General features: G+C 44.7%; 1 protein-coding gene across 3 annotated transcripts in view; it reads left to right on the forward strand.

Moving 5' to 3' along the window:
- FRAS1 (Fraser extracellular matrix complex subunit 1) overlaps positions 1-16,122 on the forward strand; it is a 306,626-nt gene that overhangs the window by 277,141 nt on the left and 13,363 nt on the right. For all 3 annotated transcript variants that reach the window (XM_048846813.2, XM_075127463.1, XM_075127464.1), the window contains 10 exons: positions 312-512; positions 2,046-2,233; positions 3,414-3,689; positions 4,702-4,934; positions 5,407-5,567; positions 6,325-6,539; positions 10,817-10,967; positions 12,464-12,571; positions 13,441-13,600; positions 15,273-15,389. In XM_048846813.2, coding sequence (XP_048702770.2) covers positions 312-512; positions 2,046-2,233; positions 3,414-3,689; positions 4,702-4,934; positions 5,407-5,567; positions 6,325-6,539; positions 10,817-10,967; positions 12,464-12,571; positions 13,441-13,600; positions 15,273-15,389 — 1,810 coding nt within the window. The remainder of the gene's footprint in view (positions 1-311; positions 513-2,045; positions 2,234-3,413; positions 3,690-4,701; positions 4,935-5,406; positions 5,568-6,324; positions 6,540-10,816; positions 10,968-12,463; positions 12,572-13,440; positions 13,601-15,272; positions 15,390-16,122) is intronic.

Raw genomic sequence — 16,122 nt, forward strand, 5'->3', positions numbered from 1 at the left:
GGAAAGGTCAGGTAAGGCAGCCTACCTGTCTGCTGGAAGGGCAATCTGAAGGAATGACTGCCAAGCTTACTGTATGGCTCCTGGGCCCAGCAGAGTGTCAGAGAGCCATGTCTAGGCTGTAGGCTCTGCCCCTGTATGTCAGGAGTGCCTCTCAGACTTCACTCTGATGTGCGGAATAATGTTGATGGGTTTTAAAAGGAGCTATGTCAGTTCAGCCTTGGCTGCTGGAAAGCTTACTGTGGTGCAAATCATTTTGAGGCTACTAGAGTTGCTACAAATACGTGTTTCTGTTCTTCATACCATTTCTCTAGCCCCCACCATTGAGTTTGAAGAGACTGCATACCAAGTACGGGAGCCTCCAGGCCCTGAGGGCCTTGCTATTCTAAACATCAAGGTGCTCAGAAGAGGGGACCAGAACAGGACCTCAAAGGTCCGCTGCAGCACCCGTGATGGCTCAGCCCAGTCCGGAGTCGATTACTATCCAAAGAGTCGAGTCCTCAAGTTCAGCCCTGGTAAAGGATACTTGGAATTGAATTATGAGGTGGAGGGATTACTCAGTGACATTTAACACAGGCCAAAACAAATTAAAATGAAAGGAAAATGTGCAAGTAATTTACACAACAATGCTCTATGTGGGGGATTTTCAAAAGCATTTGGCATTGACCCAACTCTGCTCCCATTGAAGTCACTGTGTGTGTCTTGTTTTTCATGGGTGTATGATTTCATATATAAGCTAAAACATGAGCTACACCAACCCCCTCTAAAGTATTTATGCTTTGGGGTTTGTTCTAGACACACACACTGCAGTCATATTTGATGCAGCATTTATAATAGGAAACACCTATGTCATCCTTTCAATAATCTTTCACAGGGTGGGTTATATTTACTTTTCCCAAATCAGTCATAAGCCTCAGAGGAATTCTTTAAGTATGTTGGAGAGACCACAAAAAGCAGTCCAACATGATGTTTTGACAGAGCACACACTGGGGATGTCAGGGTTCTCTCCACTTCCCCTGCAGGCAGCTGAGAAAAATAAAAACTGAAAAACAGTGGAGGTGGGGAATTGAGACTCCCACTGGAGCAGACCATCACTTTTCTGCTGGTGCCAAACCACATTCCCCCTCACGCCCTTCTGCATACAGGGGGTGCTCACGCTGCATACAAAGCGTGAGTGAGCAGGGAGTGATGAATATAAGGAGACAGAAAGATGGCCTAGCCTGTGTGCTCACAGGGATTACCTGCCTTTGAACAGATTGGAAGGCCATCCCCAACCACAACACCTTTCATGTTTGGTACCATGGAGTATGCGAATCCCATATTTCATCCCTTCACAACACCCTTGCTGGGTGACAAGGGTTTTTTGTAATAAACTATAAATGTTCTGCATAAGGTTTTAGCCAGGCAGTTGCCATTAAAGTCAGTAGGAATCCCCTGGCTACAACCCTGCCTTCTGCTATGGCCGAAATCCTGCTACGGTGTAACCCTTCTTCCTGCTACGGTGATGAAGTTTGAGAATGAGAGTGATTGTAAGAGAGAGAATATTGCCAGTTGACAGCTAACAATACAGATTCCTCAAGGAGCCTGGGTATACAGGAGTTCTGCAGAAACCCCTCAAGATCCTACAAGATAACTCGAACCATGCCCCACGGGTCCAACAGCAGTAGCTTTGCATGTTAGAGCCAAAGAGTTAAAACAGAGACACTAGTAACAGGGATGGGATATGTTTTGGATCATAGATTTTTATTACAGTCAGCTAATATAAGACAGGCACTGTTAATCCTCATATAGCATCTGCTTGTAAGTCTGCCAGATGATCAATCGGACCAGTCGTTTTAGCTGGAGTTTTATTTATGACTTATTTATCTATCTATCCTGGCTGGAAGGTGCTAAATCATTAGAGTTCAGATAAAACCTGTAATGTGTATTTTATCGTAATGTTTCAATGATCCTGACCTGAGGCAGCTATGCAGTGTTTTATGGGAGCTGTTAGGGTAATGTCAGATGATATATCAGGTTCTCTGTTTCTCTCGTGTTCATTCATGTAGGGGTGGACCACATCATATTTAAGGTGGAGATCCTGTCTAACGAAGACAGGGAGTGGCATGAGTCCTTTTCTGTGGTGCTGGGTCCAGATGATCCAGTGGAAGCTGTTCTTGGGGATATCACCACTGCAGTAGTCACTATTCTGGATCAGGAAGCAGCAGGGAGCCTTATTTTACCAGCACCTCCCATTGTAAGTAGCAAAACGTGAATGATGTAAGTTAGTGGTATGGGAGAACCTACAGAAAAGCAGAACACGCAACGAAGCACAATGGGCTTGCCTGCAGTAGAACATGCAGGCCTGTGAAGCCAAGGCCTTTTAAAAAACTAGTGTGGAGACTCCCGAATGCTTGATCTAGGCTACAGACAGTTGTGGCTAAGCGGACCCCCTGTTCATGTGACCAGTTAACTCAAGGTTAAAACTCTAGTGTAGACACACCCTCTGTAGTCACAGCATTCCTCTTTGGACCAGCAGAGGCTCAGGGTAAATTGATACTGGTATTCCAGGTGGTGTGGGAGGCAGGCAAGGCAGTGAATAGGAGAACAGGCTGCATAATGGTTCTTCACCTACTTCACAGAGGCATGGGCCCATGCTTTCCTGCCATTTGAACTGTGGCATGACTGAAGAGACATAGTTGCTTATGTTAAGGTGAGATGGGCTGGAGATTGCCAAGGCAAAAATGGCAGATAATAAGGTAGTAGTATGGGAAAGTCCCACTTAACTAAGCTGTTATCATAAGGTAGGAACCTTTCTAGTGGGCAAATCACTTGTAGATGTCTGAGTCTGCTACCACCTCCAAGCTAATGGAGCTTGTCCTTTTGCCTAAGTTGTAGAGGCTTATGCTTTTAGATCCAGAGTTCCTGGGTTTATTTCCCTCAAACAGGGAAGTTGTTACACTGGCATTGCCCTTAGTTTGGGCAAAGGACGGTACGTGCACTGATATGTTCCTTGTGTGCTTCAGCATCCAAAATAATATCAAATACAATTATGTTGGTAGCATCCCACTCACCTTTTACTGCATAGAGCCTAAATGATATCTGAGCTAGAATGCGAACAGCTGGGCAGGTGTAGGACTTGGCTTGTCCCTCTTCTGAGGGACACGGCTGCAATTCAGGTACTGGATGTGTTCCATAATGTAGGATTTAGTATTTTAATAGCATAGGATGCTCCAATATGCTGATAGCGCTGAGCATTCCTGCTGAGTCCACACACCTCTCTCCTTCCCTGTAATCCTCAGTGGGATTTATGAAGTAAAATAAATACAGTGCACCAGTAACAAGGTTTGGAAATTGAGAAAACAGGCAGCCCAGCCCTTGTTTCATGTGTCTTTCCCTCAGTTCCTGGTGAAAGCTGGTGTATTGCATTGCTGCAGGTGGTCACCCTGGCAGACTATGACCATGTGGAGGAAGTAACCAAAGAGGGTGTAAAGAAATCCCCTTCTCCAGGCTACCCACTGATCTGTGTAACGCCTTGTGATCCTCACTTCCCCAAGTACTTATTCATGAAGGAGCGCTGTGATGAGGCCGGGATCAACCAGTCTTCAGTACAGTTCAACTGGGAGGTGGCAACGCCCACTGATGGGAATGGGGCCAGATCACCCTTTGAAACAATTTCGGACAATACGCCGTTCACTAGCATCAACCACATGGTACGTGACTGTGTACGGTAGTGCAAGAGGGTGTGGATTATGCATAACAGTTCATGGTGAGTGTTGGGGGGCTCAAAGCACATCCTTGAAGCATTTGCTGTTTTGAGATTCTAGGTCAGTAGAATATCAGTTCTTGAAGAACCATTAACTAAGTTGAAGTAATGTGTGTATATTTCACACCCATCCAGCCACCCACAAAGCCCCCAGCTTCATTAAGAGAACATTATTAAGGATGCAAAGTCCAGCACACAAAAGTTAAGATGTGCCAGAAATAAGGTTGCCTGTGCAACCTTAATTCAGCCTGCTGGTGCATATGCATTATGATACAGTCTTTAATTCCCTGATCAATAGGGACCCCTGCCTCATTCGGTGCACAGGACGGATGGTGCTCACTGAATGAAAACCCATTCAATATTTTGTTTTATTCTGGTTGTTTAACGGGTGGCCCTTGGCATTATTTACTGCACAGTATTCAAACCCTTCTCTGAAGACAATTATTAATTTCCTTCCGGACATTTCCACGGTGCTCCTCACAAGAACATGAAAGTGCTTCACAAACATGAATGAATCTATTTTCTGTGAAGTTGGGGGAGAGGGGGATGGCATTATCCCCATTTTACAGAAGGGGTACTGAGGTAGAGAGAGATCAAGGTCAGAAGTTTCCACTAATTTCGCATGCCCAACTAAGAGCCCTAGGACCTGACTTTGAGAGTACTTAGCAGTACATTGTAAGCCCTAGGGAACAGGGACCATCTCTTTGTTCTGTGTTTGTAGAACACCTAGCGCAATGGGGTCCTGATGGCTAGCAGCCTCAGGCACTACGGTAATATAAATAAATTGATAATAATAATCCATAATAACAACAGACCACTTCGTATATTCAGCCACAGCTCCCACTGACTTCGTTGCAGTTGTGAGTGCTCAGCACTTCTGCAAATCAGCCCTTGCGTGTTGGGGCGGGCCTGGTTTTGCCTTTTACATACATGCAAACCGCTTTCCTCATTCCTCCCAGGTGCTGGACAGCATTTACTTCAGCCGGCGGTTCCATGTGCGCTGTGTGGCAAAAGCCATAGACAAGGCCGGGCACGTGGGGACCCCACTGAGAAGCAACATAGTTACCATAGGGACCGACAGTGCCATTTGTCATACTCCTGTGGTAGCTGGAACGGGCCGAGGATTCCAGGCTCAGTCGTTCATTGCCACTCTGAAGTATCTGGATGTCAAACACAAGGAACATCCCAACAGGTATAAGCCTGGAAATGGGCACTCACCTGACCATGATTCTGGTCTTCCAGGGGTTTAACGGTTTAATTCATGTTTTTACATACAAAACAAACAGAACAGAAAAAAGATGGATGTGTTTAAGAAATGAGGTCTCTTTTGTATATCATGAACTGGCTCTCTTCCCCCCCGTCCCCTCCTCATATTTAATAGTGAAGGGATGCAGCAAGCATTCATATAATTGCCTCTGGGGTCATGCCTTACTCCTTGAGTTAGAAACACTGTAGTCAGTGGGTCTATATCAAGGAATACAGTGCTACTCAACATCAGCGAGGAAATTCAGCCCTAAATAAATACAACACCAATGAATTCAAATTTGTACTCTGAGCTGTTGACCAGACGGTAGCTATGTGCTGTGTAAACTGATACAATATGCACCCTTTTTGTGAACAGTTTTTGCATAAACAGCTGTTTCTGCTTATTTATTCTGTTCTAGAATCCATATTTCAGTGCAAATCCCCCACCAGGATGGAATGCTGCCTCTCATCTCCACTATGCCTCTGCACAACCTGCACTTCCTCTTATCCGAGTCCATCTACAGACACCAGCATGTCTGCTCAAACCTGGTCACCATCAGGGACCTGCAGGGCATCTCGGGTAAGGTTTAAAGCAAGCGATTGCTTTGTAAATGAAAAAGGAAACATGAACAGAGGGTAAGCTCTTTAAGGCAAGGACCTAGCATACTATTGGCACTATATAATTAATAATATTGAGATATCAATATGCAGTAGAGTTGCTACATTTGAGGGAGATAAATGGGGAGGAATGCACTGAGCAGGTCATTTCCCCTTTCCCGTATATGTTCTGTGGCAGGGTACACAGTGAGCCCCTGTGCTTCATTCTGCCTTGTGGCACAGAAAGCAGCATCAGCAAACGAATCATGTGGAAGGGACGCCATGAGCCAAGGAAAAAATCCAAAACTTGTCTTTAAAATTTAGTTTAAGCTACCCTGGCACTGCAAACACTCTAATGCACAAGTCAGAATTGTATGTTCATTGCATGGTGTCACTATAGGGCAGAGTTAAGGTTGTTTGGATGCCCTAACTGTGCGTTTTCAGACCTTAACACATTTGGATATTTTAGAAGTTTAACCTTAGCCCTGAGTTTCCTGGCTTTATAATATTTGGTTCTGGAATAAATGCAACATCCCTGTTAGTTTTTACCTTTATGTTATTTATATGGATTCAGCCTTAACTCCAGTTTAACATAGTGAAAAGTGCCTCTAAGCAGTACTGTAATAAAAATCATCATCTCAGTATATATCCAATACCTCAATGGATAATTAAAATGTTATGTCAGTACCTAGAGTTCCTTAATTCACAGAGATATGTCTCCTTTTGTTTCCTAATTCCAGAAGCGGGATTCCTGGATGAAGTGACGTATGACAGCATCATTCTGGGTCCTGGATATGACCGTCCATACCAGTTTGATCCCACAGTGAGAGAACCAAAGACAATCCAGCTCTACAAACACCTCAATCTGAAGAGCTGTATTTGGACTTTTGATGCATACTATGACATGACAGAATTAATCGATGTCTGTGGGGGATCTGTAACTGCTGACTTCCAGGTGAGGGTTCATTTCCAAAAGACTTGGGCCCAATTCAGACCTCTTTACTAAGGCAGAAGTCCTATAGCAGTAAATATTCGTTGGGCGTGCCTTCCATCCCACGGAATCAGTACACATTTGATTTTCCCCTGGCTATTATTTAAGGCAGAATGGTACATCATGAAATGTACTTGGCTCTTTTATTTTGATAAGAATGGTATTGTTTTAATTATATTATTCCATCATATGCTAGAGACTATACTGTAAATGTTTCAAGTGTAATAATGTATTGGTAATATGAAAATTCATGACTGTCTCTGCTATTAACTATTTCGGACCAGATTCTCAGATGGTGTAAATCAGCATTGAATTCAGTGGATATATGTTAATTTACCGTTGCTGAGAATTTTGCCCTCTGTGAATAGTGGAGTGAGCTCTCAGGAATTTTTTGAGATTTCTCAAATTTGCAGAAGAGCACAGTGAGAGTAATAATCTAGTATAAAATAATGGCTTGTGTGTATGAGTACCACTGCCCTCTACTGGTTGCAATATGTATAACCAATATATTATAAGTTTCAGAGTAGCAGCCCTGTTAGTCTGTATTCGCAAAAAGAAAAGGAGTACTCGTGGCACCTTAGAGACTAACAAATTTATTTGAGCATAAACTTTCCTGAGCTACAGCTCACTTGCATCTGATGAAGTGAGCTGTAGTTCACGAAAGCTTATGGTCAAAAAAATGTGTTAGTCTCTAAGGTGCCACAAATACTCTTTTTCTTTTTGCAATATATTATAATAACTCAGACTGGCTCGTGTGTTTACTGACTGAGCAAGCAGAGCTGCTCTTTTAATGTACTGAATAGAGACTTGCGTCTGTAGAGCTGAAATCATGATTCACAGTACCTCGTGCGCACAGTTAGCTTGTGTGGTGGAGGCCAGGTATTATTCCAGACACATACCCGTACATTTATACTGCACACAGAACGAGGGTACATGCATATAAAGATAAAGACATGTTCGTAGACTCAGCTTTGACTAACGCTAGTGTTCTCGGTGAGTGAGGAGCAGCTTTGTATTTACATAATGTTCTTTCAGCAGAACGGGAAGGGAGGTATTTTTCATTTCTCAAATGCTAATCAGGAAAAGACTTTCTTTATTCACATGGGCAAACTCATTCATCATTTTAGTGACAGTTACTTTTATTCCAGTTTTTTTTGAAAACCAGCGACGTCGGTGATGATCCACTGAGCTGTTATCTTTATACATGCCCATTTCATGTGTTAAAATACAGTTATCAGGAGGTCTCGAGTGGTTCATAGGCTTTCAGCTGACCTTCGGCACATCACTCAATTTGCCTGCTTTAGACAATTATAGAGAGATTTTTAACAGCAATAAATGCTGACCTAACTTTGTTCCTATTTAAGTCAATGGATCAAATTACCATTGACTTCAGGGAGAACAGAGAAAGGCCAACATTGAACATTTATCACAATCTTGGCTTTAATAATTATAAATGCTACTTATTTCTTTATTATGCAAATCAAGAAAACTATTTGTCTGTTAAACTCTTGAGTCAAACTTTTTTTTATCTGTAAGTATTTTCTTACTGCCTGAAAATCTTAAATAAGATCCTAGACAAATTACAATATTTTCTTTTTCAAAACATCTGCTGCAATCAAAGCTTCAAGCACTTAAAAAAGAGCTTTCATCAACTCCACCTTTTTGTACATTTGCCTCCGTACTATGAATTGGCAAACAAAGAAAAATACCTATTTAACACAACACCAGAATGGCAGTGTGCAAGAACATGTACTGTGAAGAGAGAAAAACCGGCTTTGTGTAAAGATACAATACATGAAATGGGCACGTGTAAAGATAGGTATAATATGATATCTTTATACCTTGCCGATTTCATACACAAAAATCCAGTTACCAGGGGGTCTTGAATGGTCTGTAGGCATGCTATAATTGTCTGTGCACCAAGAGGGAGGACTAGACAAGCTTCCCCCCCTCCCAACCGTACTTGTTCATTAATCAGCAATAATCATAGAAATGCAGGACTGGAAGGGACCTCAGAAGGTCATCTAGTCCAGTCCCCTGCACTGAGGCAGTATTAAGTGTTATCTAGACCAGCTTTTCTCAAACTAGGGTCTGTGGACCCTGGGGGTCCCTAAGGGTACCCCAGTGGTTCCCCAGGCCCCACTGATCAACTCCTCCCCCTCCCTCTCTCACCTCCTCCCCCTCCCTCCCAGTGCCTCCTGCACGCTAAAAGTGGGGTGAAGGCGGGCTTCCTACCTGTTCCGCGCGCTGCCCCCACCCCGAGTGATGACACCGCAGCTCCCATTGGCCGGGAACTGCAGCCAATGGTAGCTGCGGGGGCAGTGCTTCCAGGCAGGGGCAGCGTGCAGAGACCCCCTGGCCTCTCTGCCTAGGAGTCACTGCCAGAGGGTTGTGCTGGTCGTTTCTGGGAGCCACCCAAGGTAAGCACTGCCCAGCCGGAGCCCTTACCCCTGCCCCAGCTCAGAGCCCCCTCCTACACTCCCTCCCAGAGCCCACACCCCTCATTCATTTAAACCCCCTACCCCAGCCCAGAGCCTTCACCCAAACTCCCTCTCAGACCCTGCACCCCTTCCCACAGCCAAACTCCCTCGCAGAGCCCACACCCCGCATCCACTCCTGTACCCCAACCCCCTGCCCCATCCTGGTGAAAGTGAGCGATGGAGGGAGGATGGATGGAGTGAGCAGGGCGTCTGAAGGGGCGGAGCAAGGACTGAGCTGGGGAAGGCTTGGGGGGTCCCTGAAAACTTTTAAATCAGAATGAGGGTCCTTGGGTTGCTAAAGTTTGAGAACCGCTGATCTAGACCATTTTGTCCAACCTGTTCTTAAAAACCTCTAAAAACAGAGATTCCACAGCACCCCTAGATAATTTGTTCCAGTGCTTAACCACCCTTACAGTTAGGAAGTTTTTGCTAATGTTTAATCTAAATCTCCCTTGCTTCAATTTAAGCCCATTGCTTCTTGTCCTGTCCCTATTGCAGTGGTTCCCAAACTGGGGTTCGCAGAACGTTGCAGGGGGTTCGCCAGAAAAATTTCACTCATGGCGACCAGAGTACCCCAGGCATTGGAAGCAGCCGGTGGGACCTGCTGGGCAGGGCAGACAGCCCGAGCCCCAGGGAGAGCAGGGCCGGGCAGTTGGGGCTGGCAGCCCAAGCCCTGCCCCCGTCAGCAGAGGAGCCGGCAGCCCAAACCCCAGGGAGCACGGGGCCGGGCAGTTGGGGCTGGCAGCCCAAGCACCGGCGATCAGCGGGACCTGCAGCCCGAGCTCAGTGGAGCTCAGCTGACCGGGGCGGTCAACGGAGTCCAGCAGCAGGAGCCCCATGGAGTGCGGAGAAAATTTAAACTTAAATCCCTGGAAATACTCATTTTTAGTAGGAGGTTCACGAGATTTCACAATTTCGTGAAAGGGATTTGCAAGCTGTTAAAGTTTGGGAACCACTGCCCTATCGGATAAAGAGGACAATTTTTCACCCTCCTCTTTATAACAACCTTTTATGTATTTGAAGACTGTTTTCATGTCCCCCCTCAGTCCTCTTTTCCAGACTAAACCCAGTTTTTTCAGTCTTTCCTTTATAAGGTCATATTTTCTAGCCCTTTAATCATTTTTGTTGCTCTTCTCTGCACTTTCTCCAACTTGTCCACATCTTTCCTGAAATGTGGTGCCCAGAACTGGACACAATACTCCAGCTGAGGCCTTATCAGTGCTGAATGGAGTAGAAGAATTATTTCTCTTGTCTTGTTTACCACACTCCTGCTAATGCATCCCAGAATATTTGCTTTTTTTTTTTGCAGCAGTATTACATTGTTGACTCATATTTAGTTTGTGATCCATTATAACCTCCAGATCCTTTTCTGCAGTACTCCTGCCTAGGCAGTCATTTCCCATTTTGTATTTGTGCAATTGATGATTCCTAATGTATCACCCTTACAGGGGCAGGGAAGCAAGACCTTACAATGCCTTAGAAATACTGCATCCTCCCTTTGTACATCCTACATGTAGGACATCCATGATTCTCCTTGTGGAAAGAGGTAGCCTGGCATCCACATGGCACAAAATCTAGACCCATGGGAGAAGAATTCTATGAATGCTGCTCTGAGTTTTTGCTATTTCTGTGGCAGCTCTGAGTGTATAGGGTTTACTAGTTACAATAAATCTACAAAGCATTGTTATGAACTGGTCCCAGTATCTTTCACACCCCCCGCCTCCTAAAAAATCCATAACCATCTTTTTGTTTGATTGACAGGTGCGAGATTCTGCCCAGTCCTTCCTGACAGTCCATGTCCCTCTCTATGTGTCCTACATTTATGTGACCGCACCAAGAGGCTGGGCTTCTCTCGAACATCACACAGAGATGGAATTTTCCTTCTTCTACGACACTGTTCTCTGGAGAACAGGTAGATGGCACATTTTTCCTCTTTTCTCAGCAGTTACTGCAATCCTCACTTTGGGCATAACTTGCTGAAGCACATGGGAGTTCTGTCTGAGTCAGGCCACATGGGATCAGACCCTTAAATTGTAAATATTTAGCAAGGGGAATTGTCCTTCACCTTCTTAGCTCTGTCTGTTAACAAATGAAACTGCCTTCAGTGAGTCGTAGAAATTGTAGCTGGAAAAGACCTATTGGGTCATCTAGCTCTTTCACTGTCCTGGCAAGATTGTTCACTGGGATATACTTTTTAGTGCTTTCTCCAGCTCTCTTTGAAATTATTCAGATGTTGGTGCTTCCTACCACAGTCTGACAGATCTCACCATTTGGAATTTTTTCCCAGTAGTTGGTCCAAACTGACTTTTGTTCAATTACTGTCAGGTATAAACTCTACACAATCTCTCTCCTTTTTTGATGAGTACACCAAAGAACCGACACCTGTCTGTGGTCATCTTGTGCATGAGCCCATCCTTTCTATTTAGTCAAGCTGTCCGTATTCCTTTTAATTTCCCTCCAGGTTCCCCTTCCCTTGAAACCTGTGCTTGTGGTGAGTAGGGCAAGAATTCTGTTTTGCAAAACATGCTGAGGTTTCAGGATTTGTTTTCATTCTGTGCCAGAACAAAACCAAGAGCTTTCTAAAAAAATGTTTAAAAACCCATGAGAGCGCGCGCCACTGCAAAATAGCCAGCAATCTGAATCAAGCTGAGCAGGGACTTGTATCTGCGTCTCCCACGGGACTACAGGCTATTCTGGGCTGTGTCTCTCTTCATTTTGACCAGAAAATCCATCCTGATATGTTTAGACAAATAGGAATTTTCCAATGAGAAACGTTTCATCCAATGTTCCCTCTAATTTTTTACATCCATGTGCAGAATGAATTTTGTTATGTGCACCAATATGGAGGTGATGTGTAGCGGGGGAGGGGCTGAGGGGTTCAGAGTGTGGGAGGGGGCTCATGGTTGGGGCCGAGAGTGGGGTGCAGAGGCTGAGGGCTCTGGGGTGGGGCCGGGGATGAGGGGTTTGGAGTGCAGGCTACCCTGGGACTGCAGCGTGGAGAGAGGACTCCCCCCAACCCTCTTTTGCCACAGCAGCCCAGGGCTGGGGGAGAGGCGCCCTGCCTCGGCTGCGGCAGCTCTGAAGCTGGGGCCTGGGGAGAGGTGCTTCTCCCTGTCTGCACGGCCCTTGATAGCCTGCTGCATGGCCGCATAGCTTAGAGGTAACTTAGGTTTCATCAATAAATTTCCGACCAGCTGAAGCGGAGACCCCAACCCTGCAGCCCTCCCAGGAGTAGTCTCGGTACTCACATTGAGTAAGAGCTGCAAGGATTGGAGAAATTGGGTGTGTGTTATCAGATTTTCTACCTCTGGAATTCATGCTGGTGATGTAAATTCGTTCGTTGCAAGCAGATGTTCTAGACAGTCCCCTTGCTGTTACATTCACTTTCTCCTTGATCTGGCCATACAGGGATTCAGACAGACAGTGTTCTCTCCGCCAGGCTGCAGATAATAAGGATCTATATCCGAGAGGATGGCCGGCTGGTTATTGAGTTCAAGACCCATGCCAAATTCAGAGGTAAGAGTGTCAGCTTTGATTTAGAACATCATACAAATATTGATTGGCCCTGAGGACAGGGATGATAAAGTTCTAGGATTGTTGTATATGGGTGAGGGCAATGTTCACGTTCAAAGAATTTATTTTTACCCAAAGGCCAATTTGCTTTTCTGCTGTTATCCTCTTAGCTGGTTGCTGTTTGTTTTATTCATTCCCTGGGTTTATTTGCACCATAATTCACCTGCATTGGGAAGGACTGGTAGTATTCTGTCTGCCTTACTCCTTTTCCACTTGTTCCTGCCCAGGGCAGGCCAGTTGTACTCTCTGCCTTCAAGCGCCAGTGATCTAAGGAACAGGAAACCAGAGCAAGCCCAGTTTAATGCCAGGTATTGGGGACTCCCAACGCCAGCAGCGAAAGTGTCGGCATTAATAGTAGGCAGCTGGATGGAGTGAGGTTCCTATGCACCAGAGTTTGCTGGCTGCTGTTAGAGTCAGTTGGTCGTTGCAGGAGACTACTTTTGTCATGGCCCTGTCTAGACGAATGACTTTCTGAAATCCTCTGATTGTTGCTCTGGCAACAGTGGGAATGCTACTGTACATCAGCTGCCAGTGTTTTACCATTGTGGTGTTTGTAAATTTTTCTTAGGGCAGGCTTGATCCTGACTTTCACAAGTAGCCATTACTCACATGAGTTATCCCACTGAGTTCCAAGTTCTTGAGGTCCAAGATTGGACCTTTTCATATTTTGTTTTATTTTAAACCTTTGATGGAACATTAGATATTCTACTGACCACCTCTCCAGCATATGACTTCAACACAAGTTTGCAAGAAGGCTAGATACAGGTAAAAATATGTATCTGTAGGTGATGTATTTGTATTCCTCCATCCAGGGCATTTTGTGATGGAACACCACACTCTGCCAGATGTGAAGTCTTTTATAATGACTCCAGACCACCTAGGAGGGATTGAGTTCGATCTGCAGCTTTTGTGGAGTGCACAGACTTTTGACTCCCCCTATCAGCTGTGGAGGGCAACCAGCTCCTATAACAGGTGAGGAAGGAGGACTGTGGGTACAATCGGCTTTATAGCTTCCATAGACAGAATGGTGTTTGTGCGTGCTGAGAATGCCAGCCTTAACAGCATCCTGGAGCGAAGAGTCCAGTTCAGTCGTACTAGCACTTAATTTCTCTCTCTGCTGTTATGGCATTAGCCACTAGCATGAAACTTTATTTCTGTTTATCGCCTGGGTGGTCTTGATAAATCCTCTAATCTGTTTGGATCTTGCCTAAGCCGAAAGGCTCTTTTGGGCCTAGGATATAAGAATAGAGGTATAATAAGTGAATGGCAACAGTCTCATCTGTCAGATGTCCTGAACACATGGTCAGGGCTTCTTTTTATATGCTCGTGTTTGACTCTCCAAGAACTTCTCACCTATCATTTGTAGGGGCCTGGATAGGTCAGGGGATTGGTCATGGGATATGGAGTCTTTGGGTCTGATTTTCGGTTGCCCTGCACCTGTGTAGCTCTGGGGTAAATGACTACACAAGGTGCAAGGCAACTGACAATAAGGTTTCCATTCCCTTCAGTGGCAAGAGCTGAATTATACTCTGGGTGGTGGGTAGCCCCTAATTTTGTTATTATCTGGTAGCTCCTTTGTCTTCCTCCTCCAGCTATGTTCTGTATCATCTTATATAATTGACACCTCTTCAAAACCCCTTCTTCTCTTTATCCAGTTGCCTCCTCTCCTCTTCTCCGTGTCCTATCTTCTGTTTGTTTACCTTAAATTGTAGGCCCTTTACAGCAGGGAATATGTCTGATTCTGATACCCTCAGTCAATGGGACGACTTGTAGAATGAAATACTACTTTACTGGCTGAGTAAAGGTATTAGAATCTGGCCCTATGTTAGTAAGCACTATATACCTATATGGTTTTTCATAACAAGGATTGTTGGTGGCCTATGTAAAATGGATTCAGTGGCCTCAAGTCCAGTCATCACTATCTGCCTGGTGAGCAGGCTCTGCAAAGGGAGCTAGAATTGAATGGCCTATGGAACCTGCATTACCTCAAGGTTTTGAAATGAGGCACATAGGAGGGCAGCTTTCACTGCTAGAGCCGATGCTGTGTCTGTCATGTGAGTAAAGGAAGAGCTTAATCTCCAGGGCTGTCAATCCAGTTCCTTTCAAGTATACTGAATTCATTTTTGGGGGGGAACAAAATATTTGTGTAAGTAGCATGGAGGTACTGGTAGTGACTTCATTCCTAAGGGCGCATTGAGATTTGCACTTTAAAGCAGGATTTCAATCCCTGTGTTTCACAGTTTAATTAAAATTAAGGCTATCCTTGATATAAGTACTTATGCTATGATCTAGAAATATCTTCATTCACTCTGCTTTTCTTGGTATCATTTTAGTAAATGATCCCTTGTCTCTCATCCAGCTGTGTTCATTCACACAGGCAAATAGAGCACTTTAATTATTGTGGACCAAATTCTCATCCCTGCTGTAACTCCACTGGAATTGATGGAGTTACATCTGGTGGTGGTGGTTCAAAACTTTTATCTTCAGTATTAGAATAGTGCAACATGCATGGATAATCATTTATACTAATGAGAAAATGCTGGATGTAAGAAGCTATGCAACTGCCCATCTGATAAATGTTTCCAGGCAGGTAAACAACTCCCAGATTAATACGGTAACCATGGCATCTCCCATCTGTTTCCAGGAAGGACTATTCTGGAGAGTACACAATCTACTTAATCCCTTGTACTGTGCAGCCCACGCAGCCGTGGATTGACCCAGGAGACAAGCCATTGGCATGTACTGCTCATGCCCCAGAAAGGTGAGGAGAGGCACTATTCTCCTGTTTCACTGCTCTCAGACTTCAAGGCCTGCATTCAGAGTTGTTATAAATGTGTTAACTTCAAGGGAGTGGAGCATATGAGTAACTGATAGTTTGTGGGGTCAGAAATGAAGAACCCTCCACTGAAAGAGATCGAAGTGTGTGGACATAGGAATGAGGCATAGTTATATTAAGATGTGAATGTGGTTGGGGTACACGAATTTCATAGATATTCAATAAAGCTACTTAGTTATTCAAACAGAATGTGTGCAGTGGAATATGTCCCCAGAGGAGGAGGAGTAATGTACACAGCACCACAAGCTGAAATGGCTTAGATCAGTGTTGACTTTGTGCTAGCTTTACAAGGATACTGTCTGTCTGGTTGCATCATTTGAATAGACACAGCAGGCATATGCTATGAGCTATAACAAGAGCAGAAACGAGAGGGGAGAAAACTCCCTATTGGCTTTGAATTCTAGCAGTGAATGAGACTATCCTCCATCAAAATAGTTGAACAGGGCTCCCTCAACATTAAATCTATACTTTGACTGGAGCCACTCAGAACGGTTTGTAACGTGGCTAGTTTCACTACTTCTGAGCCCTTGGCTCGGATGTCAGCAAAAAATGGTCAGAAAGGCAGGGGAAAGCATGAGATCTTTTTGTTTCCTTTTGCTTCTGTCAAAGACAATCTGTTAGGCAGGCCTGATTGTCACAGGTGCTGAATATCAGGGGC

The sequence above is a fragment of the Caretta caretta genome, chromosome 4 (assembly GCF_965140235.1).
Source record: "Caretta caretta isolate rCarCar2 chromosome 4, rCarCar1.hap1, whole genome shotgun sequence".
NCBI classification, from domain to species: Eukaryota; Metazoa; Chordata; order Testudines; family Cheloniidae; genus Caretta; species Caretta caretta.